At 63.9% G+C, this 22,309-nt stretch overlaps 2 protein-coding genes across 4 annotated transcripts in view; one reads left to right on the forward strand and one right to left on the reverse strand.

Annotated features, from left to right (window-relative positions):
- The first annotated feature begins 4,342 nt into the window (after positions 1-4,342).
- On the forward strand, positions 4,343-6,131 carry NKX6-2 (NK6 homeobox 2). The gene is made up of 3 exons (XM_059172770.1): positions 4,343-4,825; positions 4,911-5,083; positions 5,335-6,131. The coding sequence occupies exons 1-3, from the start codon at positions 4,423-4,425 to the stop codon at positions 5,587-5,589; spliced, it is 831 nt and encodes a 276-aa protein (XP_059028753.1). The 5' UTR covers positions 4,343-4,422; the 3' UTR covers positions 5,590-6,131.
- A 1,071-nt stretch (positions 6,132-7,202) lies between these two features.
- The window catches only part of INPP5A (inositol polyphosphate-5-phosphatase A), a 159,776-nt gene continuing 144,669 nt past the window's right edge, over positions 7,203-22,309 (reverse strand). The window contains exons 12-16 of one of the 3 annotated variants that reach the window (XM_059172766.1): positions 19,519-19,592; positions 11,936-12,047; positions 9,502-9,570; positions 8,741-8,777; positions 7,203-8,602 (exon numbers count right to left, since the gene is read on the reverse strand). In XM_059172766.1, the coding sequence (XP_059028749.1) occupies positions 8,553-8,602; positions 8,741-8,777; positions 9,502-9,570; positions 11,936-12,047; positions 19,519-19,592 (342 nt within the window). In that variant the 3' untranslated portion in view covers positions 7,203-8,552. Of the gene's footprint in view, positions 8,603-8,690; positions 8,778-9,501; positions 9,571-11,935; positions 12,048-18,134; positions 18,965-19,518; positions 19,593-22,309 lie in introns of those variants that run through there. The other 2 variants (XM_059172767.1, XM_059172768.1) reach the window with 2 other exon arrangements.

The raw sequence follows: 22,309 nt of genomic DNA on the forward strand, positions 1-22,309 counted from the left end.
TGGCCATCCAGGTCCCACCCCCCCTTACTGCTGCCCAGATTCCTGGCCAAGAAGGAGAGGGCAGCTGGGGCTCCCCAGCACCCCAAGCCTGCTCCCAGTCCCTCGCCCCTTCCTTAGCACAAGTTTGGGACCCCCTTCCAAGGGCCCCTCCCAGCTGCCGAGGGTACCGGCCTTCGCAGACCCTGCCAGCCTCCTCCTGCCCACCTCTCCGTGCCCAAGATGCCCTGCAGTTCAGGGCACCCAGGGGACCCTCGCTGGTATCTATCCCTGGGGAAGCCCAGACTCCTCCAGGACCCTGACACAGAGCTCTGAAGCCTGGGACCCACATGTGTGTCCATCCCTTCATCCGGAGCATTTTATCAGTCCCCGAAACACCTGAGCAGGTCGAGTCCTTGCTGACTTGGATGCGGACAGGCCGCCGCGCCCAGAGCCGGTCACTCAGCAGATGCTGCTGGGCAGAGGGGCCTTGGGTGTTTCTGGGACTGGATCCAGGGGACCCTGCTCAGCAGCGTGGGCGGGGGGGGTGGGCAGGGGGGAGGGGAGGGGTAGGCAGGATGGGGGGGAGCAGCTAGCTCCTCCTCATGCATGCCCTGCCCAATGCAGGGCCTTTTAGGCAGCCCCTGGTCACTCCTCCATCAAGGGCAGGGGCAGGCTAGGTGATGTCTGCCAGCAGAGGCTCTTTGCATGTGGTGCTGGAGGGCGGGCAGTGGGGGCTCTTTTTGGTGGGGGAAGGGGTGGGATTTGCTCTAGCTCCTCCTTCTTGAGCAGCCACAACACTGTGGCCTCCTGGGCCTGGGCTCCAGGGTCCTGGGGCCCCCATGTCCTCCCTTACCCTGTGGGCTCTGCGGCTGCAAGGTCACATCTGGGTCACCTCAGTGGTCCCTTTCCTTCTTTTGGCTCACGGCCTCCTGGGTTAGCAACCCCTGAATCAGACCCCACTGCGGGGTCTCATCACGCAGGTGGTTGAGAGCTGTGGGAATAAAGCCCTCTGCCGGGTGGGGGGTGCTCTGGGGTTGGAGGGTGGCAGCTTCCAGAGATCCTGGCCCAGAGTGGTCATGGTTGGGGCAGGTGGCAGCTCAGGGACCTGTGATGTCCCCTTCACTGACAGAGTCTTAGAGGACTCACTGCTTCTTCACCGGTGGAGCCGGAATCCAAGCTCCCGACCAGTGTCCCACCTTCCCCCAAGGAGCCATGCTGCGAGCACACCTGAGACCACCTGTGCTGACCCCACCTCCCGCAGGCTCTTGCTGAAGCTTCTCTGCTAAGGTTTGTTGCCCCCCCACCCCGGGCGCCTGCACTGCCTAGCGGGGCCCTCCCAGGGCACGCCTGGTACACAGTAGGTGCCAAAAAAAAAAACACGGGGTGCATAAAAGCCTGTACCAAACAGCCCGCTCTCCGCCTTCCGACCACGTGTAAGTTTGCAGGGAAAGCCCCCATCTTCCTTTGTAGGACGTTTTCAAGACCAGAAGGTGGCATTCTCTAACCTCTCCGCTCTGGGGCGTTTCTTCCCCGCCGGCCGCCTCGGACCTTCCCCGAGGGAAGAAGGAACTGAAGGGGGTGCGGGTAGGAGCCCCAGCAAGCGGGTGGAGGGGGCGCGGGTCAGAGGTGTCAGGCAGGGAGCCTTCCACACTCGGGACAGGGGCACTGCAGGGAGTGGGACCCGAGGCGAGGGTCCAGGAGAGTGGAAACCGTCCGGTCGCTGGCTTGCGAACCCCGAACCCCGGAGCGCCGGGCAAGGTTGGATGGCTGGGGGGCGCGCCGAGACCCGCACCGCGCACCTCACTCCCCCAGCGCGCACTCTCTCTCGGGCCCCTGTCCTACAGCCTCGGCTGGCTCCTCCGGGGGCCGCGTTCGCTGAGGCCACAGGAGACGCCGCCGCACTCGCGACCCCAAGCGTTCCCGCCGGGGCCCAGGGAGGGCGCAGCGACGTGGACAGACCCAGGGTCGCTGAGGCGCAGGACAGCGACTTGGGGGCTCTTTTTCCTCCGCGGTAAAACAAAAACAAAAGCAAAAACCGGCTGGCAGGCTCCCGCCTAGAGCGCCGCGGCGGGGTCCGCGCTCTGAGCCGGGGCCGCCAGCACCCTTTGGAAGGAGAGTGCGCCCCTGTCGTCCCGCCCCGGCGCGCCCCTCCTGTTCCGCCCCGCTGCAGCCTCGGGTCGCCCCCGCCCCTCCAGGAGTTAGTGGAGCAAAGAGGCGGACCTGAGGGACGCGACCCCGCCCCTACTAGGCTCCGCCCACTGGTTCCGCCCCCGCCGGAGCCCCGGCTTGGGCCGCCAAGCGTCTGCCGGGGGTAGTGGGTTTGGGGAGCCCAGAGCGGCCCCAGTCCTGCGGGGAGAGTGTCCCTGAGCCCAGGCTGTCGGGGCGCACACAGGCTGCTGCTAGCTCCGAGGAAGTGGGGCGTGTTCTAAGCGAGACGGGCGGGTCTCGCGGCGGAGTGACCTGCCGCCAGAAGCTGCGCGGGAATCCCGGGAGTCCCAGAGGGGCGCTGCCAGTGTCCTGGGGGTCAGCCTCCGCCGGGACAGAGCGCCTGCGGGGCGGCCACACCGGGATGGGGCAGGTGCGGCCGGGGAAGGACGCGGGGAGAGAGGAACGGCACCGCACACGAAGCTGAGGGCCCCACGCGCCCGCAGCCTCACCCCGCAGCACGGTGCCCCGATCCGGGGGTGAGCACCGAAGGCCCGCCCAGCCCCACAGGCCAGTGGCTGTCCGATTGGATCTGGCGCAGGGACCCTCAGAGCCAAGACCCCACCACTAACTGCCCAAAACGAAAACAGAGCCCCAAAGGACACCGTGGGAGCGGACGCTGGGTCCCTGCACGGAGCCGGGACGCTGGCCTTCATCCACACCGTGCACGCCCCCGCGGGCTCGGTGAAACCGGGAAGTCGTTGCTGACAAACCGCAGGAGGCCCCAGAGAGGCCGGCCTGGCGCACTCTGCCCACCCCTGGCCAAGCAATGCCGTCTGTTCCCTGGCCTTCGCGTCCTGTCTGGAGCAGGCAGTGAGTAACAGTAAGAGCCCACAGGGTTTGACGTGACACCCCACGCGAAAGGGTGAAGGCCCAACGCCCAGCATTTCACTCCGCGCCTGTTCTCTGCGGGCGCCCAGGGTCCACTGCGATCTAAGTTGAATCCCACAGCCATGCGACGCGCTGGGGGGCTTTTCCTACCGGAAGGGAACAGCTGCCCCACCCCCACCCCCACCCCCACCCCCGGGCCCCTGTGAAGGCCCCCGCTGTGTCCAGTGCACTTGGAGAGCGCATCCGTCCAGGCCCTGCATGTGGCCGCCGCCAGCCCTGCGTCCTGGGCTTTGAGCCCGGTTGGTCCTTGCTCTGTGGTCTCGGGCGGCGCTCCACGAGACCGCGGCCTGTGGGCTCGGTCGCGGGGGTTCGGGGCGAAGCTTGAGGCTCAGGCTGCCTCCCGGGAGCCAAGCTGAGAATTCGCGACAGGGAAAGGCTGCGCCGCAGGCCCGCACTGTCCCCGCGCCCCGGCCGGGCAGAGGGCAGTGCCGCGGGCTGGGAGGGAACCGGGAACTGTCCGCCTGGCAGCGCCCGCGAGTCGCCGGCCTCGCGCGTGGCCCCGGGATGGGTCCCAGCAGCCGCCGCGGAGTGCTGGGGAAAGCCGGGCAGATTCGCGCTGGCCCTTCGGCATGTGGACTACGTGGTCCAGCGTCCCCCGCGCGTCTGCGTCCCACAGAAAGTTACCCCCAAATGTTCGGGCACTCCTGACACCTGAGCCCGGGGCGGCCGGGAAGCCGCCGGGTCGGGTTTGGAGGCTCCGGCCGTGCCCCGACGACGGCGCCGCCTGGCTCCCCGCGCCGCGCACCTGGGGCTCTTCACGGAATGGGGCGCACAGAGCGTGCAGAGCGGATCCTCAAATCTGCATTCTTTCGGGCGATAAAATATGTTCTCGTATTTTTTCCTGATTTCCCATTAAAACCTTTGCCTAACTAAACTCCCATCCAACGGGATTTATTTCGTCCCGGGGGAGATAAATCAGGGGGCAAATTTACAGCCGGGGAGGCACCTGCCTCGCTAATGGGCCCTTCATGGAGTGCGCGGCCGGCGGGGGCGCGCAGACGGGCGGGGCGCTGGCCAATGGCCGGGCCGCGGGCGCCCGCAGCCAATCAGCGCGCGCGCCGCGCGGGGGCCCCCGCGGTTATCAGCGCGTCCGGCCCGCGCGGCGCCGCTCCGATCGGCCCCGGAGCCGCCGCCGCCGCCGCCGCCGCTGCCCCGCTGACCCCCGCGGCCGCCGCCCAGCCCGCGCCGGAGCCGCCGCCCTCGCGCCTCCCCGGGCCGTCGGCGCCCGCGCCCCGAGCGCCCCGCTGCAGCCGGCGCCCCGGGCCGCGCGCAAACTTCCTGGGCCGGCGGGCGCGGGCGGCGGCGGCGGGGCCCGGATGGGCGTCCGGGCCGGAGGCGGCGGCGCCCATGGACGCTAACCGCCCGGGCGCGTTCGTGCTGAGCAGCGCGCCGCTGGCTGCGCTGCACAACATGGCCGAGATGAAGACGTCGCTGTTCCCGTACGCGCTGCAGGGCCCGGCCGGCTTCAAGGCGCCCGCGCTGGGCGGCCTGGGCGCGCAGCTGCCGCTCGGCACCCCTCACGGCATCAGCGACATCCTGGGGCGGCCGGTGGGCGCGGCGGGCGGCGGCCTCCTGGGCGGCCTGCCCCGTCTCAACGGGCTCGCCTCGTCGGCCGGCGTCTACTTCGGGCCCGCGGCCGTGGCGCGCGGCTACCCCAAGCCGCTGGCAGAGCTGCCCGGGCGCCCGCCCATCTTCTGGCCCGGCGTGGTGCAGAGCTCGCCCTGGAGGGACCCGCGCCTGGCCGGCCCGGGTAGGTGGCGCGCGCGGGGAGCGGCTCGGGGCCTGGGGCGCGGGGCGCGGGGCGGCTGGCCGAGCTCACCCGCCCTCCTCTGCAGCCCAGGGCGGCGGGGTCCTGGACAAGGACGGCAAGAAGAAGCACTCACGGCCGACCTTCTCGGGCCAGCAGATCTTCGCGCTGGAGAAGACCTTCGAGCAGACCAAGTACCTGGCGGGCCCGGAGCGCGCGCGCCTCGCCTACTCCCTGGGCATGACCGAGAGCCAGGTCAAGGTGAGCGGCTGGTGCGGGGCGGCCTCCCGCGGGCCCCGCTGCGCCAAGTCGCCTCGGCGCCCGCGTCCAGCGAACCGTGTGCGCTCGGCCGCCAGCCCGCCCCGGGCCCAGCCCCGGGGGCGCTGCTGCTCCGCGGCCGGGCCGGGGTGCCGGCCTCCGCCGCCCCTGCAGGTCCACGCGGGCGGCGGGGTCTCGCGTTGCACGGGCCGGGGGCGGCCGCGGTGCCGTCTGACGTCCCCCCTCCGCCGCAGGTGTGGTTCCAGAACCGCCGGACCAAGTGGCGCAAGCGGCACGCGGCGGAGATGGCGTCGGCCAAGAAGAAGCAGGACTCGGACGCCGAGAAGCTGAAGGTGGGCGGCTCGGACGCGGAGGACGACGACGAGTACAACCGGCCCCTGGACCCCAACTCGGACGACGAGAAGATCACGCGGCTGCTCAAGAAGCACAAACCCGCGAACTTGGCGCTGGTCAGCCCGTGCGGCGGCAGCGCGGGGGACGCCTTGTGAGCACGGGCGCGGCCGGAGCAACCAGGGTCGGGGCGGGCGGCGCCCCTCGCCGCCGCCCGCCCGTGTGTATATATATTTTTACAGAATAAGTTATAAAGCGTCCGGCGCGGGCTCGGGAGGGCTCGGGGCCGCGCGTCCCGGGCGGAATCACTTTGTATAATCAATAAATTATTTAACACGTCCCCGGTGGAGCCGCGGCTCCGGAGGCTGCACCGCGTGTGTCTTCCTTCTCGCAAACCCCGTTCCCACCTCCCCCGCGGGTCCCTGCCCACCCCTGCAGCAGCCTAAGTCCCCGCGGAGCCGGGCCAGCGGCGAGGCGCGCGGTGCGACCCCGGCCCGCGTGTCTGCAGGCTCGGGCAGCGGCAGCTCGCAGGAGCGAGCGGACAGCGAGGGCCCAGCGCGGGGAAGGGCGACCGCGGCCCGGAGACCCCCTCGGCCGTCCCCGGAGCGCCGGAGGAGCCGTGAGGCCAGCGAGCGCCCAGCGGAGCCGATGGCCGCGGATGGAAACGCAGCGGGGCAGGGGCGCGGCGCTGGCAGGGGCGCGCGCGGCGACAGGTGCGGCGCCCTCTCCCACCCGCGCCCCTACCCGCGCCCTCCCCCGGGCTGCGGGACCGGCTCAGTGGCGGAGGTCCGCAGCAGGTGAGCACCCACCGCGGGTCTCTCTTTTCGGAAGTCCCAGGGCGGGCGAGGGGCGGGTCCTAGGCTGCCGCCGCCGGCGCTGCGAGTCGCGCCGAGGCGATTACGCAGACCTTAAAACATCTTGGCAGCTAAAGGTTTCCAAGTGCGGGCTCAGCGCGGAGATCGCAGATTTTAAGCTCCTCCGCAGCCCGGTTCTATAGTCTTTGATCTGCAGAAATTGCTGTTTGACTCAGACCGGGACACCGGAGAGAAATCCCCAGTAATGCAGCCCGCCCTCGGACGACAGCGCGCACGCCCCCTCCCTCCCACCCGGAGGCCCTCGGCAGCCCGGCTCCCGGGGCAGGGATGGGCCAGCAGCTCTTCTCCACACTCTGGGGCTCTTGGAGCTCGTGCTCTGCGTGGTTGCACCGACTGTGCCCAACTCCTGAGCTTTAATTTTAAAAATTAAAAAGAAGTGATTACATTACTATGAGGCTTCTCCTTGAAGGCAGTTCCGAAAATGTTACAGAGAAACGTTAAAGCCCTATGTTTTCTGTTCTATGCCACGTGGCCGCACCATCAGTTTTAAAAAAGACATTTCTTTTGAGCCACGGGCTGGTCTTTTTGATGGAGCGATATTGAAAATACTGAAACGTATTTTATTCCTATCAGTGAACCGTTCTCTCAGCTCAAGTTAAGAGCAAAGGAATTTCCAGTTTTAGAGTTTTGAGGAAGCCAGTGCATTTTTATAATCTCCTCTTAAATGCTGAGGGGCAGTTCCCATTAGTTACTGCTACACTGAAAAATCCAAAGGATTATTTTTCTGCACTTAAGTACTGGCTTGGTTTTGTGTAGCACATCTGATAGAATGACCTTCCGGGATTTCTGGTGAGCCCGATCTGAAGTCACAGCCCACAAAGGAGGGCCCTCCGGTTACTTAGCATTTCAAAGGAGATGGGACCCGGGAAGGCAGAGCAACAAAGCAGACACAGAACTGTTTTCACCATGATCAATTTTATTGCTTAGGAACCGGAGCGGTCATTTCTACAGGCCTCCACAGTGACCAACAGCTGACACCCCGTTACACAGAAGCCGTGGGGCGGGCCTGCCGTGGGGCGCGTGGACAGAGCAGAGCGGCCACGGCCCCCAGCCGGCCGCACCGGCCAGAACGGATTCGCTTGCGACGGTAGTGATCTGCCCGAAAACGAGCATCTAAGGCCTCCCCCAGTCCGGGAGTTGTGTAGTGTTCTAAAGCAGATCAATAAAACACACGCTGTGTCCGACCCGCAGGCTCCGCATGGGCTAGTAATGCTGTGCTTCGTGCTGGGGGACAGGGTCGCAGCGGGGTGTCCCGGAGGCTGGCCGCGGTGGCAGCCACGGAAACTCACGGTTTTGCTTCTCTTAAGAGATCTACAGACAGCCTGTGTTAAAAGCGGTTTCTATCGGAAGCAGACTAGCCTATTTTGTTTCTCCCATGATATTATTGTTTTATGTCGAACACTTGGCACCATAGAACAGTAACAAAAGACGAAACAGTTTACAAAATTCTTCAAAGGTACACCCGAGCTAGCTATAAACTTCACATTCGGTTCTTAATATTACACAGAAGAAAAGGCATAGAAGTAAGGTCTGCAAGTGTAGACGTGCTGCGGCCCACGGCCCCCAGACGGCACCGCGCGGCCACCTGGCCCGCTGGGTCTGCGCGGACGCCCACGTCCCCGGACTCCTAGCCTCCGCCCCACCTGCCGACAGGACCCTCGCAAGCATTCATCCTGGAAAGTATATTTAGCATAAGTTTTGGTAAGATTTATAAATTATTTTTAAAAAGTATATATTTATATATATTTATATATATAAAAATGGAAAGCAGCTGCAGTGTGATTCTAAAACCATGTAACACGGCAGTAATAACGTGGAAGGAGCCGCCAGACGCGAAGACCAGGGCTCCTTGTTCTCCTCACAGTGGCCACACTGCCTGAGTCGCAAAGAGCCCCTGCCTGTCGCCTCTCCCCCGGGCACTCCTCCAGCTGGCAGAGGGGCACGTGGGACACCTGTGGGGTCTCCACGCCAGAGAAGCTCTTCCCACGCGGACAGTGATTAGAAACTCTGAACTCTCAGACTCCCTCTCCGGTCTATGCAGTTTGGCAACAGGACGGTGACTTGTTACAAAAACCCAATGTTTCTACTTAATGTCACATGAACAGACAAGACAGTGAGGTATGTGAGGCTGTTCCGGAACGGTCCGGAGGCTGAAGCGAAGTGTGGGGCCGGCCTTCTAGCGGGTGGCGCTCGGGCGGGTTTCCGTGGACGGGTTTCCGTGGACGGGACTTCCACGGCTCTTCGCGCTACAGGGGGGTCTCGCGAAGGGCCCTCTGGTGTCGGTGGCATCGCTTCCCTGCCGTGGAATCGGTCACTCGTTAAAGGAACAAACACACCAGGAAAAGCTGAGAAAAGGTGAATCCAAGGGAAGGAGCCATATTTACCACACGTCACTGCACGACACAACACTTGTGCACATGGGCGTGAGGTTTACCTGCCCCGGGCGCGATGCGGAAGGCCAGGAACACGGGCTGCGGTGGGAGAAGAGGAGTCAGACCCCACGGCCACGCGCCGGCCCCGACCCCCCCGACTCCAGGTCCTGCCCTCCCCCGGGCCTTGTGTGCAGGACGCGGCACCCTCCGACTGGGGCTGGGGCTCGACTTCCGTGAAGGGCAGGACGTCCAGGCGGACGCTCAAGCAGACGACCGCGCAAACCCCGACCCGGGGAAGGGCAGAGTGCCGGCCCGGTCTGCTCCCACCGGGCGCCCGTGCGGGGGGCCCCGCGTCAGGACGAGGCGCCCAGGGATCCTGGCCCGGAGGCCCTGCACGCGGGACAGCGCAGACGTCTCCCATCTGCCTGGAGGTAAGACAGGCGGGCACTGGCCTCCGTGAGGCTGCGGGGCGCCCCTGCGGACAAAGTGCGTCCGCACCCAAACACTCAGTGTCCACCCCTAAAGGGCGGCATCTGCGCTCGCTGCCGTGAGAAGGCCGTCACAGCGTCCCACGTGCACACTGGAAAAATGACCTTCGGAAATCGCCAGCTGTAGACGGTATTTTGTTACAAATAGTAAAATTCTGTATTTTATTCTACTGTAACGGTCTCCTCTGCCTTCTTTACCTACCTGCCTACCTTGTGGTATTTTACTGCAATTAAGTAAACACAGACAATGCGGCAAGTGCTCTGTGACCTTAGGAGGAGCCCCAGCCTGGCCCGCGCCCCCCACCTTCCAGCCACACGCAACACGGACACGTCACCTTGTGGTCCCCCATGCAGACGTTGGGCCCGATGTGGTCGTAGGTGACAACCTTCTCCTCGCTCTCCGACTGGAAAAACAAACAGAGAGACCCGAGTGGGAAGGTGGGAGTGGCGGGGCTTCCTCCGGGAGCCTGAGCGACCGGCCGCCCTCCCCTGCCACCTGCCGGCTGCTCTCCGGCCAGCGCCTTGGAGGGAGCCCCCAGCCAGCAGGCACAAAGTTCTGGAAGCCCTGGGAGGCCCGGGCTCTTCCTGCTTCCAGACAGGAGTCGGGCGGGGGCCCCCCAAGCTCTCCTCTGGCTCTCCGGGAGCCTTCTTGCCGGGCGCGCCCCGCACAGCCGAGTGGCGCACAGCGCCCGTTTGCCGCTCAGGCTTGTTTCGACAGCTGGTTCTGTCAGCCCCGAACTGTGTTCTCTGGAGAGCAGACGCCTCTGCCCCGGGCACTGTGCACATTAATTAACGGCTGCGCGCGCCGGCCCCTCCCTCCCGGCCCCTCTGTCCCAGGTTCCGCACAGATGCCAGCTTTTTGGGTACGACTGGAGGGTTTGCTCCCACCATCCGTCAGCTCCGACGGGGCCGGATGCTTCCACCCGCAGCTGGAGCTCGAGACCATGACGTTAAAACTGAATTATCTTTAATGCAGTAGGAAGCTTAAGGTCAGATTAACTTTCCAGCACAGTTGCCTGCCAGGAGTATGAAAACACAACCTTGGGCACCGCCTGCGCGAGCACTTCCATCCCTCACGGCCGCAAGGCTGCCTCGCGGAAGTGGGGGACATTCATCAAACGCAGCACGGTAATTTACAAAGGCAGCATAAAATTGTGGATTTCCAGCTGCATAATCTTGAGACACAAACAAACGACAGCCGCCCGCCACCGCCGGTGTTGTAGGGCCGGGGAAGCAGAACGGAACATGATGACGAGGTAGCGGACCGTGCCATGATGGATGAGGCCCGGCGGCTCGGGAGGCGTCGGCTCCGCCCGCTGCCCCCGGGGAGGGCCTGGGGGACATGGGCGGGTGGGGGGGCTCACCTCCAGCTCTGGCCCCACTGCGTCTGAAGCTCCAAGACTGAATGAGCATGAGAGGGTCCCCGGGAGACTCCCCACCCCTGGGCTGCCGTGCAAACACCGCACGAGTTCAGCTCGGCCCCTGCACTCAAGACCTTCCTGCAAAACGCCGTTTCCTTGGGTGTGGGTGCTTCCCCTGCACATGGTGCCGGTCTCTTCTCTGCCCCTGGGGGCCCCATTCTGGCTGTGGCTGTGCACCCAGCACACCGCGTGTGCTCAGGTCAGCAGGCATGCGAGGCTGAGCCACCGTGGGACCCCACACGGCCGTCCCCAGAGCGCCAGCGAGCGGGCCTGGTGGAGAGGGCAGGGCTATGTGCAAGGCCGGGTGCCAGGCAGGCTCCCAGGGTCTGCGCTCATGGTCCTCGCCCAGTGTAGCGTCAGCCAGGGAGGCCCATGGGGAAGCGGCCCAGGGGGCTGTCCCAGCAGTGGGCCCTGGGTACGAGGGTGTCCCAGGCAGGGGCGGGCCCTACACATAGTGCAGGGGCAGGAGTGCTGACGAGTGAGCTTGTGCAGACCCAGCGAAGGCTCCATCCCCAGCCCAGGCCCCCCATGGGCCCCTCCCCACGTGCCCACAGTGCTCTGGGCTCAGGAAAGAACACGGATGGCTGGGCCCTCGCTGAAGAGGCCGGCCGGTGCCCACTGAGTACGGGCTGTGTGCACGGCAGGGCTAGGAGCTGGGGTGGCATGTGGGGGGGCTCTGCCCTGCTGGCTGTGACCCCTCCTGCCCACTGTGCTCCAAGTCCCTTGCTGAGGACTCGGGGTGTGGCCCAAGGCCAGCCAAGGGGTCCTGTTGGGGGGTGGGGGCTGGAACCTAAAACAGACAGAGCTCAGGTTAGGGTCCCCCGAATGCCCATGTCTTCTCCGAACACTGACCACCAGCCTGTGACCCTGCCCCTCGGATCGATCAACGTACTTGCACGTGGTTTCTCGTTGACCAAACCAATTCAGATACTGATTCTTCTGAACACATTCCCTTTTGTGTTAAAATGTGGGCACTGAAATTCTGGAAAATGAGCCACAGGAGACCCGAGTGCCCCAAGCCCCAGTGCAGCATGAACGTCCCCGTCCGTTTTCACCACGTTGAGCCCAGATGTGAATCAGGCTCTTGAGTCACAACTCGGGGAAGGACGGACCCGTGTGTTCACGCGCTTTACGTCAGCGCGTTCGTGTTCAAGAGCACATTGGATTCCCAAGGACACAGTTCTGGAAGCACTAGCTGGTGACTGCGAATGCATGCTGTGGGTGTCCTGGGGGCCCTCAGACCCGGGCGCTGGGTCTCAAGTGGCCGAGGACCCATCGCAGGAGGACGTCTGGGCCCGTCCCGGGGCCCCTCGTGGGTGGCTGGTTCCGGGGCGACTGTAGCCCTTACCTTCAGAATCAGCTCCCTGGCAGACGGGGACATGAGAACGCGGTCGCACCACGCGGGGCATCGGGTGTTCATGTACCGCTGGCCCTGGCCGGACTCCTCGCTGTACGGGTAGCTGGGGGATACAAGGGCGCCTGGTCAGTGGCCGGCAGCGGCCCCACCTCCCACTGTCCCCCGAGGCCCCGGGGAGGGCCGTGTGGCTCTTCCCACGCACGCAGAGTGGCCAGCGCCAGGTAGGCAAGAAAACCACGTAGATAAGTTTCCAGAACACAAAGTCAAACCCGCGATCCAAGTTCTCACTTGAATTTTAGCTGCAGTGGATCTTGGGACAAACCAGTGGCATCACCTAGGACATTATGGTTTTAGTTTTGGACGTGGCCAGCGGACAGACGGGCCTCCTTCCCAACCTGAGTCCTGGGATGGCCGAGCGCATAGCCTGAGAATGCAGGGGCACCGCTGTGGGACTCTCACCAGATGTCCCCTCATGGCTCCAGGGAGCCTCTGGAAGTGGGGGTCTGACGCGGGTGCGCGCCCCCTCCCGCGCCCCCACCCAGCCTGCTCCACCCCAGCATCTGGTCTTGGCAAGTGCCTGGTGCCCGGGCCGGGGGTTCATCGCTGTGGCGTGGCCTGGGACGTCCCGGACTCGCTGCTCTGGCCACACAGGCGCCCCTTCCCACCCCCCAACACGGCTTAGCCCCCGGGAGAGGCCCTGACGGTCGCCTGGGGACAGAGTCACCACAGCTAACCCCGCAACAGGCAAGTGACACAAGCGTGTGAGAAGCATGTGGGGTGCCACCGGCGGACCCCCTCCAGGCGGCTTCCTCCTGTTTCCAGAACGCCCTGGGACCACCCTGTGGCCTCCTCGGTCCCCGAGAACCACTGGCCTCGCCCCAAGTGCACGCGTTGGCACTGACTGAAGTGGTGGCCGAAGACCTCAGAGCCAGCCGGAGGGGGAGGCGCGTGGCGGTAGCTGCTGCGTCCACACCAGCGCGACGCGTCTGCGTGTCCGGGCTGCGTTTCGCACGGCCATCCTTGGGTCTAAACTGCTCCTTGTAAAAGTTTGCTTCTAGGTCCATTCCGGATTATATACTAGAATTGTAATTATATTATTATAATCAGCTTGTTCTCCACTTCGCTCACTGCTGGGGAGAGAGGGGCCGCGGCGGCACCTGGTCTGCGGGGGACCCTGGCCTGTCCCGCTGCTCTGTGGCCTCAAGACCCCCATCCTGCTGCAGCTGTCAGGCTGCCCAGAGCGAATGGCTCCCGGCCTCACCCCATCCCACCGGGGTCCCCCACGTTCACAAGAAACAGGGGCCGAGGACCCCCGCCTCTCAGGGAGTCACCGCTTCACTTGATTAAAAACGCAAAGCAGCAAATATGCTTAAAAACAAAACCGACCCAGCCCCCCGTCTAACGGCATCCTGCGTGGACAGAGGCGTCCTCTGCAGGGAAAGTGGGGCCGCCCGGCTCAGCTGTGACCGTGAGGGAGCGACACCAGCCCTCCGGGACTGCTGGCCTCGCACGCGCAACCTTGCCTGGGACACGAACCCAGGCCGGCGGCAGGCTGTCTCCAGAACATGCTACCCGTGAGCCGGGAGTCCACACAGATCAACCCCAGTTTCCAGACAACGTGCTGAGCCATGGGATGAGAGCCCTGGCTGGGGGCAGAGGTCAGGGGTGAGGGCAGCCGCGGGCGGGCAGCTGCTGGGTGGGGGCCCTCTGCCAGGAGACAGCCAGTAGTCCAGGCTCGGGTGCAGCCCGGAAACAGGACGGATGTCACGTGCTCAGACGCCACCTGCAGCGCTCAGCTCTGCACCCGATGCTGTAGAGACGACAGGAGATGCCTCGGCGGGCCCAGCCCATTGTGCTGGCAGGACCCACGGCCACAGTCCAGTATGAGCACCGCTGACTCAGAAGGAGAAAGCGGCTGGTCCTGGGATGTCCTGCTGGTGGGGGCACTGCCCTCCCCCCATAGCCCCAGGGCCGGAGGAGGGGGCCTTCCCCCCACAGCAGGCGCGTGGGCCCCATCGGCAAGCACAGGGCACCGGGCCCAACGCTGCGGGTCTACAGCCTGCACACCTCCAGGTCGGACAGTGACGGACGCCGGCCGTGCACATACGCTTACCTGAAAGCAAACCCCGGCGGCCTGGGGACACGGGACAAGCACCCAGGCCGTGCTCCCATGGTGGGGGAGAGCCGCCGTAGCCGCCGGTGATAGAGTAACGATCGCCCACCTATCCTCAAGCACACGGGCCTCGACGCCACAGCCTGGGAGGCACAAAGCCCGGCTGTGTGTGCTAGCCTGCGTCTACAGGGCCGGCCGCGGGTGGGGCCGCCGGGCGCAGGAGGAAGCGGAAGGTGAGCCGCCAGCCAGACCGGCACACTGTGCACCTGCTCTCCCCAGTGCGGGGGGCGTGGCAGGGGTGCTGCCCCAGGGTCGGAAGCCCCTCCTTGGAGCCCTGCCAGACGACAGCGCCTGCGTGAGTGGCCACAGACCCAGGGCACCGCGGTGTAGACAGGGCCTGTCAGAGCAAGAGCAGCTCAGGACCCCGGGGTCCCCAGAGGCCGCCCGTTACTGACATTCCTGGAAAAGATGGGAGGAGCCTGAAGGACGGTTGGGCCAAATAAGCGGCGCCGCGGCAGCACTGAGCTGTCCGGGGAGCGGTCGGCGGCAAGGACTGCCCCGGCCCCTGGGCACAGGCAACCCTCCTGCCGCTGCCTGGAAAGTCAAGGGTCGTGACCCCAGAGCCTCCACGAATGCGGAGGCGCGGGCGGCACGCACACGTGGCTCCCCTCAGGCACGGCGTGACTTCAGATCTGCTCATAGGACGCAGTCTGTGGCGCCCACAGTGTGTGTCGTGTGCCACTCTCCTGCAGCAGCGAGAGCCCATGCCGCCACTGTGCACCTTCTGGCTCTTCCAGGTTCTGGCTGGCCTTGGAGTGTGCCGTGCGGAGCCCCGGGGTCCCTGGCTCCCTTGGCAGGGCTGGAAGGTGCAATCCCCTGACACACCGTGTGCCACCCTCCCGGCACTGCAGTTGCACGGGCGGACGGAAGCAGCGCCCTGGGGCACGGGGGACCATGGCGGGCTCACACTAAGAAACCCACGGCCACTGCACGGACTGTCCAGCCTGGGAGGCACGGCGTTCTGAGGCGCGGCGGGATGAGATGGACACGCACCGCGCTCTGCCGGCCGTTCCAGCTCATTTCCGTGGAGTATCTTTGTTTTGCCAGAAAAGCAGAGACCGTTGTCACTCAGACCTGAACATCAGAGGGGAGTTTTCTCAAGAAGGGATGAAATGAGTCATTTTCCCTCTCCAGGTGGATATCCAAGTGTATTTGTTGTCAATGACAAAATTCAAGCTTTCAAGGAAAACCCACAGCTTTGGAGGATGTGCCTGGGCCCTGGGTGCCTGTGTGCCACGGTCAACGGTGCTCTGCTCAGTGGCCCCGCGGGATGCGCCGTCCGGCACACCAGCGTCTGGGATGTGTACCATCTGGCGTTCTGAGGCCCGGCTGGGGACGTGGCCAGTTGTGCATGTGGGCAAACAACCCCTTCCGGCAGCGGGTCACAGACACGTAGCAGCTCGTGCTCACGGTCAGCCACTGGGGGCCCAGGGACACACCATCTGGCATCACAGACCAGCATCTGGCGGGGGGGGGGGAATGCTGTCCCTGGCCTGCTAGTGGGGACAGTGCCCCCATGGAGCGCAGGGTTGGGCCCTCTGGTTGGGCCCATTCCAGCCGGGCCGCGGCACTCTGCTTCCTGACCGCCAGCCCTGGGCAGTCTCTCTCAGGAAGGTGCCATCACGCTGAACCCTTGGTGGAGAAGAACAGAGCTGACAGCTCCATAAACATCTGAAGTATTAGCATCTTTTCTAGCGAGTTATGGCATTAAGTTCTAGTCCGTTGGGAGTGAGGTTCTGTTAGCTGGCGGGGAATGGTGACCGATGTCTCTGTGAAGAGTCGCTCTCTCCCGACACGGCCCATCCACTGACGAAATGTCTGTGGGCTCACAGGTGCGCTGTACTGACACACTCCGAAACCCACTGCCTGGGCCCACTCTGGTCACGGCGTGCCACCCCAGGGGACTGTCTGGCTCTGCGCGGTGCTATGGAGGCCTTCAGGGAGGCCCAGCCCGCACCATCTATGTGCGAGGCCCTCGCCACGTGGACAGGGGGCAGAAAGGCTCTGAAAACCAGGAGCGGCCACCCCAGGCCCGCGTTCCCACCGTGCCCCCTGGACCAGGCGGGTGCCCTTGGACAACGAGCCCCGCGGCTTCTGCGGCCTCACCGAGACCAGATGCAGGACAGCCTGAGGCAGCCATGGCCCCACGGGCTCAGCCCCCTTCCAGAAAGTCCTGGGAGCCTGGCAGCAAGAAGGAGAAGTCTGTCCCGACACACACCCGAGTGCCGCGGGGCACGGAGAACACACAGGGGGCCTCGTCGGGCCTCATGGCCGACGCAGAGCAGCCCCCGCAGCGAAAAGTCGTTCTCTCAAAATGGAGGTGTGTGGGGTGGCATCTTCTGAGCCGTGCACACACCCCGGCAACACACACACACACACACACACTGTGCACACACCACAGCAACGTGTCTAAGCACACGCCTGCACGACACACTCCCCACCCAGACGCACGCACGCCAGACGCAGACACCGCAGGAACACACTCCCGTGCACACTTCTGCACATGCACCCATGGGCACGCACACGTGTGCCTCACCTACATCCCTGATGCACGCACACACCCTGTACCCAGATGTGCGCACACGCAAGTCCCACGTGCACCATCTGTATGAGCACGTGACATGCCCCATGTCCGTACACCCAAACCTAGGCGGACAGCCAGGCATGCGCAGACTCTGTACACGTGCAATCCACGCACACTCGCTCTGCACACACACGCACACACACCTGCATGTGAGCTCACACCTACATGCTCACCGGCACATGGGGCTATGCAGTGCACAGGGTGAATATACATCCGTGTACACATCCCCGTGTACATGCACACACGCCCACACACCTGTACGTGAGCTCACACACCACTATGCACACACGTGCACACCCACCTGTGCACACACAGCATGCCCGACCACTCGTCAATACCCGGCAGGTCCCGAGCCCCTGAGCACCCTCATCGCTTGTCCTTTTCCTGGACTCTGCTGCTGTGTCCGCTCCTCCCACAGTCCGGGCGGCTCTTCGAACCCCACATGACCACCCCCGGGGCTCTGGTCACAGGCATGGTCTCCAAAGACAAGAGAGTCAAAGGAGGGGCCTGGTGTGACCCAGGCAGTGGGGGAGGGGGTGACCCGGACAGCAGGGGAGGGGTGGGTGACTGGGATGGCGGGCTTGGAAGGGGAAGGTTGGTGGCCTGGGCGGCGGGGGAGGCGTGGGTGACCTGGCAGCTCACCAGGGTCTCTGGAAGCTGGGCTCTGGTGGTCGAGCGATGCTGGTTTGGTTAGAAAACTTCCACCTTTCCTCCGAGGAATTACTCTTACTTCCTCATTAAAGGGAAAGTATTTGATGACTTAACCAGCCAGTAGTGCTTGCGCCCGTGAAGTCAGGACTGGTGAGACCTCGGCGTCCCCTCCTGTCATCGCTCCTGTCCCCAGCCAGGGTGAGTGCTCTGCTCCTACGGGCTCCCAGGACTCCTGGGTCTCGCCGATGCGACCTGCATGGCCCAGGACAGCACTCTGCCGTGGGTCCCTGCGGCCACGGCACACAGGACGGGGCAGGCACAGGTCTGGGCCATTCTCCCACTGCCCGAGCCAAGCGATCCCCACGGAGATCTGCACGCAGCAGCTGTGTCCAGCACCTCACGGACCTCGAGGAGGGGAGGGTGACCCCCGTGCATACAGCCCACCTAGGGCATCCTGGGGAACACGGTCGGAGGTACCCTGATGCCCAGCACACACAGGCAGCTTTCTCAAGCACCTCCCCCATGGCACCAGGTCACCACCTTCTCTTGTCCAGGGGCGCGAAGGACCCAACAAGTAGACAGGGTTTCATGGCCATGGCTAAGTCACCGCCACCACCCCAGGGAGGCCTGTGCTTTCTTCACCAGGTAACATCAGTCCAGGGACCCCCAAGCCAGGACCCCACTCCCCGACGTGGGTGAGGGCTGACTTGTCCTTCCAGACTCTTGAGGGGTTTGGGAACGGGTAGTCAGGTCTCCCTGCTGCCCGTGCTGGTGGCTGGCCTGCTGCTCACCCCCCTGGGGCACTGGCCACCAGGCCCCGTGGGCTCTGGCCTTGACCACGTCCTGCTGGCATCTTCTGTGGTCTGTGCCCAAGTGACATGCCAGGTGGCAAGGTTTAAGAGAAACTCCAGAAGCAGATGCCAGCGCAGGGTCCATGTGTCCATAGGGTCATAGCCTCTGCCTGAGGTGGGTCCCCAGGCCTCCGTCCTCTCCAGCTCAGCAAAGCCCAGAAAGGAGATCCTCGAGTTTTTCCAATAGGGGCTGCCATTCAGGACATCCGGCCTACCACACCCAGGGAGAGGCAGTTTCACAAACCCTCAGAACCTCTTTGGACCTCAGGCAGACCTGACGTGCGTCTGCCTGCAGGTGACGACCTGTGAAGCAGGGTTGGGGCTCCGAGGGGGACACCCTTGGTCAGTCCATGGATGGGAACCACTGGGGATGCACCTCTGGTCCTGCTGTGGTCCTGGCTGTCCCAGACTCACAGTCCCTACCAGTCCTCCCCCTCACAACTCACGCTGCAGCCCCCTCGGCCAGAGCCTGGACCCTGAGGTCAGAGGGGCACCAGCCCATGCCCACGAGCAGCTGGAAGTCCCATGTGCCCTGGACTGGGGGGGTCCTCTGCCAGCCTGCACACGTGTGGCTGCTGAACGCGACGCAGGGATGAGACCCCTCGCGGAGCGTGCAGGAAAGACCGTCTGGCTTTTGAGCCTGTTCTAGGAGCAGAGCTATTCTGTCTGATGACGGGGTGCCACGTGTCCCCTGGACACTCCCACGCCTGTGTTACAGTTTCCCGGAACATGCCGGAGTGATGAGAATTTCCACCCATGATCTAAAAAAGGAGAGAGAAGTGGGGAGGAATCCCGTGATAGGGCCTCCATGTCCTTGAGGTGCCCTCCCCAGAATGCCTGGTACGGCCGCCCCAGTGACGGAAGCTGGGTGAGCCCCCGGTCCAGCCGCAGCTCCCGAGGCCCCCTCTGCCTGCTCCTCTCTGTCCCGAGCCCTCTAAGACCCTGGGGCTGCGTCTGCCAGGCTGCTCTGAGGGAACGGGCTGTCATGGCTGCACATCTCAAGATTCTGTGAACACCAGAGGAAAGCCCAGAAAAGCTTCCACACCTGAGAAAAGCCACCCAGAGCCCACCCCTGACACAGAGACTGCCCAAGATACTGACGTTCCCAGAGAGACCCAGGGCTCAGAGTTCTCAGGCCCCAGTGCTAAACTGAGAAGGCAGTACTTCGCATATTTAAAGAAAAAAAATTTGTTTAAGAGAATCGCTTATTGCTCTTGGGTGGTGGGAAGGGTGGGGGGCGTGGTCTGCACAGGTGCGCACGGGTCCCCTGAAAGTAGAAAGTCACCTGCTCATCTAGCACGTGGGCGTTCCTTACCTGGGAGGGAACGAGATGTCCAGCTCATACAGCCTGTCCTTGAAAACAGACAGCTCCTTGTCAAACTCCAAGAGCTGAAGACAGAGGAGAAGGAAACAATGTCACTTCGGTCCACTCACTGGGGACACGGGAAGTCTCTGGTGCTCTATGTGCAGCAGCGACCCCCAGAACTTCCAGCAAACACGCCCGGCACACCGACGGGGCCATCTGTGGGCAGCCCTGCCAACACCTGCCCATTTGTGTCCCTGGGGAGATCCGTGGGCACCCAGCATGCCCTTCTGCCTGGGAGGCCACACGGGGACTCCGGCCCCACTGCCCATGGCTGACTGGCCACGCAGGGCCACGGTCCTCTGCCAAAACCACAAGGGGCAGCAGACCCAGCAACACCTTCCCACCAAGGCACTGACCTCCAGAATGGACGTGGCTCTCACTTCTGCCCACGCTAAGAAAGTGAGCCAGGTCAACCTCGCAGGGCAACATGACTAAAAACGGCCTCCAGGACTCTAGCAGTAAGCCCGGTGTGAAGCCTCAGCAGCTCAGTGCACATGGGAGTGACCTGTGTGCCCGGCTGCCATGCAAACCACCCTCACACAGCACACCCCACCCCGGAACCCCAGTGCTGCCCTGGCGTGGCTCAGAGGGAAAACAGCTCGAGTGTGCAACAGGACGGTCTGTGGGTTAGGAGGGTAAATGAATTCTCTTGCATACACACCAGATGGGACCCCACACATGTCCTGCACAATCCTGGACACTCACAGACACGAATTTCAAAGAGCCTTAGACCTGCCTGGTGGAGCTCAGATGCCAGGGGTTGGGGGCCTGGATCCCACTGCAGCACTCGTGAGCTCACATCCGCTGGTGTGCAGCTGCTCAGCGCTGTCCTGATGATGGGCACGGGACTGCGGGACCCTGGGGGATGCTGGGCAGGTAGGGGACACATGGGGCGGAGGGCCTGCAGGGGGAGGGGGGGCACAGGGGGGCGCACAGGGGCTTGGCTTTCATGGCACCAAATGGTCTTCTTGCGCCCAGGGGAGCCTCAAGCTCCTCCAGAGTCCAGGGAGGGCTCCAGGCCAAACTGCTTCTGGCAAGTTCCTGAGTCAGGTCTTCAGTTGGGGCTGGGGATGGAGAGGAAATCTCTAGGAGGAGAGATGCACCCAAGTGTGTGTGGGGACTTGAGCAGGTCCTGCAGCTACCTGTACATTTACATGTATGTGTGTACTTGCACTGACGCGCACACACATGCTGGTAACGTGTTTCTTATCTAGATCACCTGGGGCTCGAATTCTCAGCCTTCCCAGATGGGAGACAGGCTCCGAACGGGCATTGTGGACTTGGGGGGGCTGCTGCACTACGTGGCTGTGCCCAACAAGGGCTGAGAAGAGGAACCCGCCTACCCGAGGTCAGGGGCCAGGGCTTCCGGGAAGGAGCCCTGCGAGCATCGGGAGGCAAAGTGTGGCCATGGTGACTAGCGGCTTAGCGGAAACGGCGAGGGCGGCTTCCTCCGGCAGGATCACAAAACTGGGCTTCACTCGAGGCAGGGAGCGCATCTCCCGTCTCTCTGCAATCCAGCTTGGACGCTCAAACAAATGCACACTGCAGAGACCAAGATGCCGCGGGGCCCTCGCTGTCCCATGGCGGCCACACCATGGACTGGTAGCTCCGGGGGCCTGCACGTGCGTGCGTCTGCCCCTTCCACACACCACTGTGGCCACCCACCCGAGAGGTCCGTGCACTGCTCTGGGAGGGGGGCTGGCGCAGCACAGCTGGCCACACCTCCTCATGGCTTTTCCCTAGGGTCACTGTGTTGCCGCCTGGTGCCAGCGTCGCACTGGCATGGTGACTTGTCACGGGCCTCCACTGCTCTAGGTCATGTCCTCTCTTTCCATCTGGTGTCCTGCTGTCCCACGTGGACACATCCTGGTCCTGAGGACTTGTCTCCCCTGGGTCCAACATCAGCTTGCCAAATGTGGCCTCTCCCAGCAAGGCACTACGCACCACCCCACCCCTGCCTCCTGCTCTGGGTGCCGCCCCCAGCACACTGGGCGCCCACGGTGGGCCCGCCACTAATTCACCCACCAGGACTTCACCTGCGCGGCAACATTTCTGGAGGTTCCGTGTGCTTCCGATCTCCTTGTTTCTTTCCGGGCATGTTGCTTGCTTCTGATTCTTCCATGTTTTTAATCCTTGGAAACATACTTGCTTTACGTGTCCTACCAATCATCCCAGCGCCGGCTCAGCGTTCTCAAGGGCGTACCCTCTCTGTTGGCTCTGCCTCCCGGGTCCTCCACTTGGGGGACACGGAACGTGCCGCGCGCCCTCCATCTGGCTGCCTCTGGGTACGAGAAGTGCAAGCAAGGGGCCAGGCGCTCAAGTACAAATCCTCAGAACGTCACCCCACGCACTCTGAGGTGCTAGGACTTCACTCTCTTCCTTACACCGGGAAGGAAACTGGGGATAACCTGGGGTGTCTCCCAGGCCCCAAGTCCACGGCGGCTGCAGCATGCCTCCCGGAGCCTGGGCTGGAGAGGATGGGTCCCTGCACCTCTGGCGCCCCTTCCATGGGGCTCGGCCTCTAGACTCACTTGCATTGGACCCTCTCCTGTGACCAACAGCCTGGGAGCCCCATTGGGCATCTGTGTCCATCTGGCACCCAGAAGGGGGCTCCAAGCAGCACCCAGTTAGTAGCCCAGAACTCCGACAGAAATCCAAACGTGGTTCGTAAAATCCCCTCGGGAAACGAGACACCGCCTGTGCCCGGATCCCCCCTCGGAAAGGGGTTCTTCCGTCCTCA

This window comes from Mustela lutreola, chromosome 4 (genome assembly GCF_030435805.1).
Source record: "Mustela lutreola isolate mMusLut2 chromosome 4, mMusLut2.pri, whole genome shotgun sequence".
Classification (NCBI taxonomy): domain Eukaryota; kingdom Metazoa; phylum Chordata; class Mammalia; order Carnivora; family Mustelidae; genus Mustela; species Mustela lutreola.

Bases quoted from the DNA above. Each gene is read 5' to 3' on its own strand.
- NKX6-2 (XM_059172770.1), top strand. From the start codon at position 4,423: ATGGACGCTAACCGCCCGGGCGCGTTCGTGCTGAGCAGCGCGCCGCTG. The intron at 4,826-4,910 runs GTAGGTGGCGCG...CCTCCTCTGCAG, and splicing joins CCCGCGCCTGGCCGGCCCGG to CCCAGGGCGGCGGGGTCCTG. The intron at 5,084-5,334 runs GTGAGCGGCTGG...CCTCCGCCGCAG, and splicing joins TGACCGAGAGCCAGGTCAAG to GTGTGGTTCCAGAACCGCCG.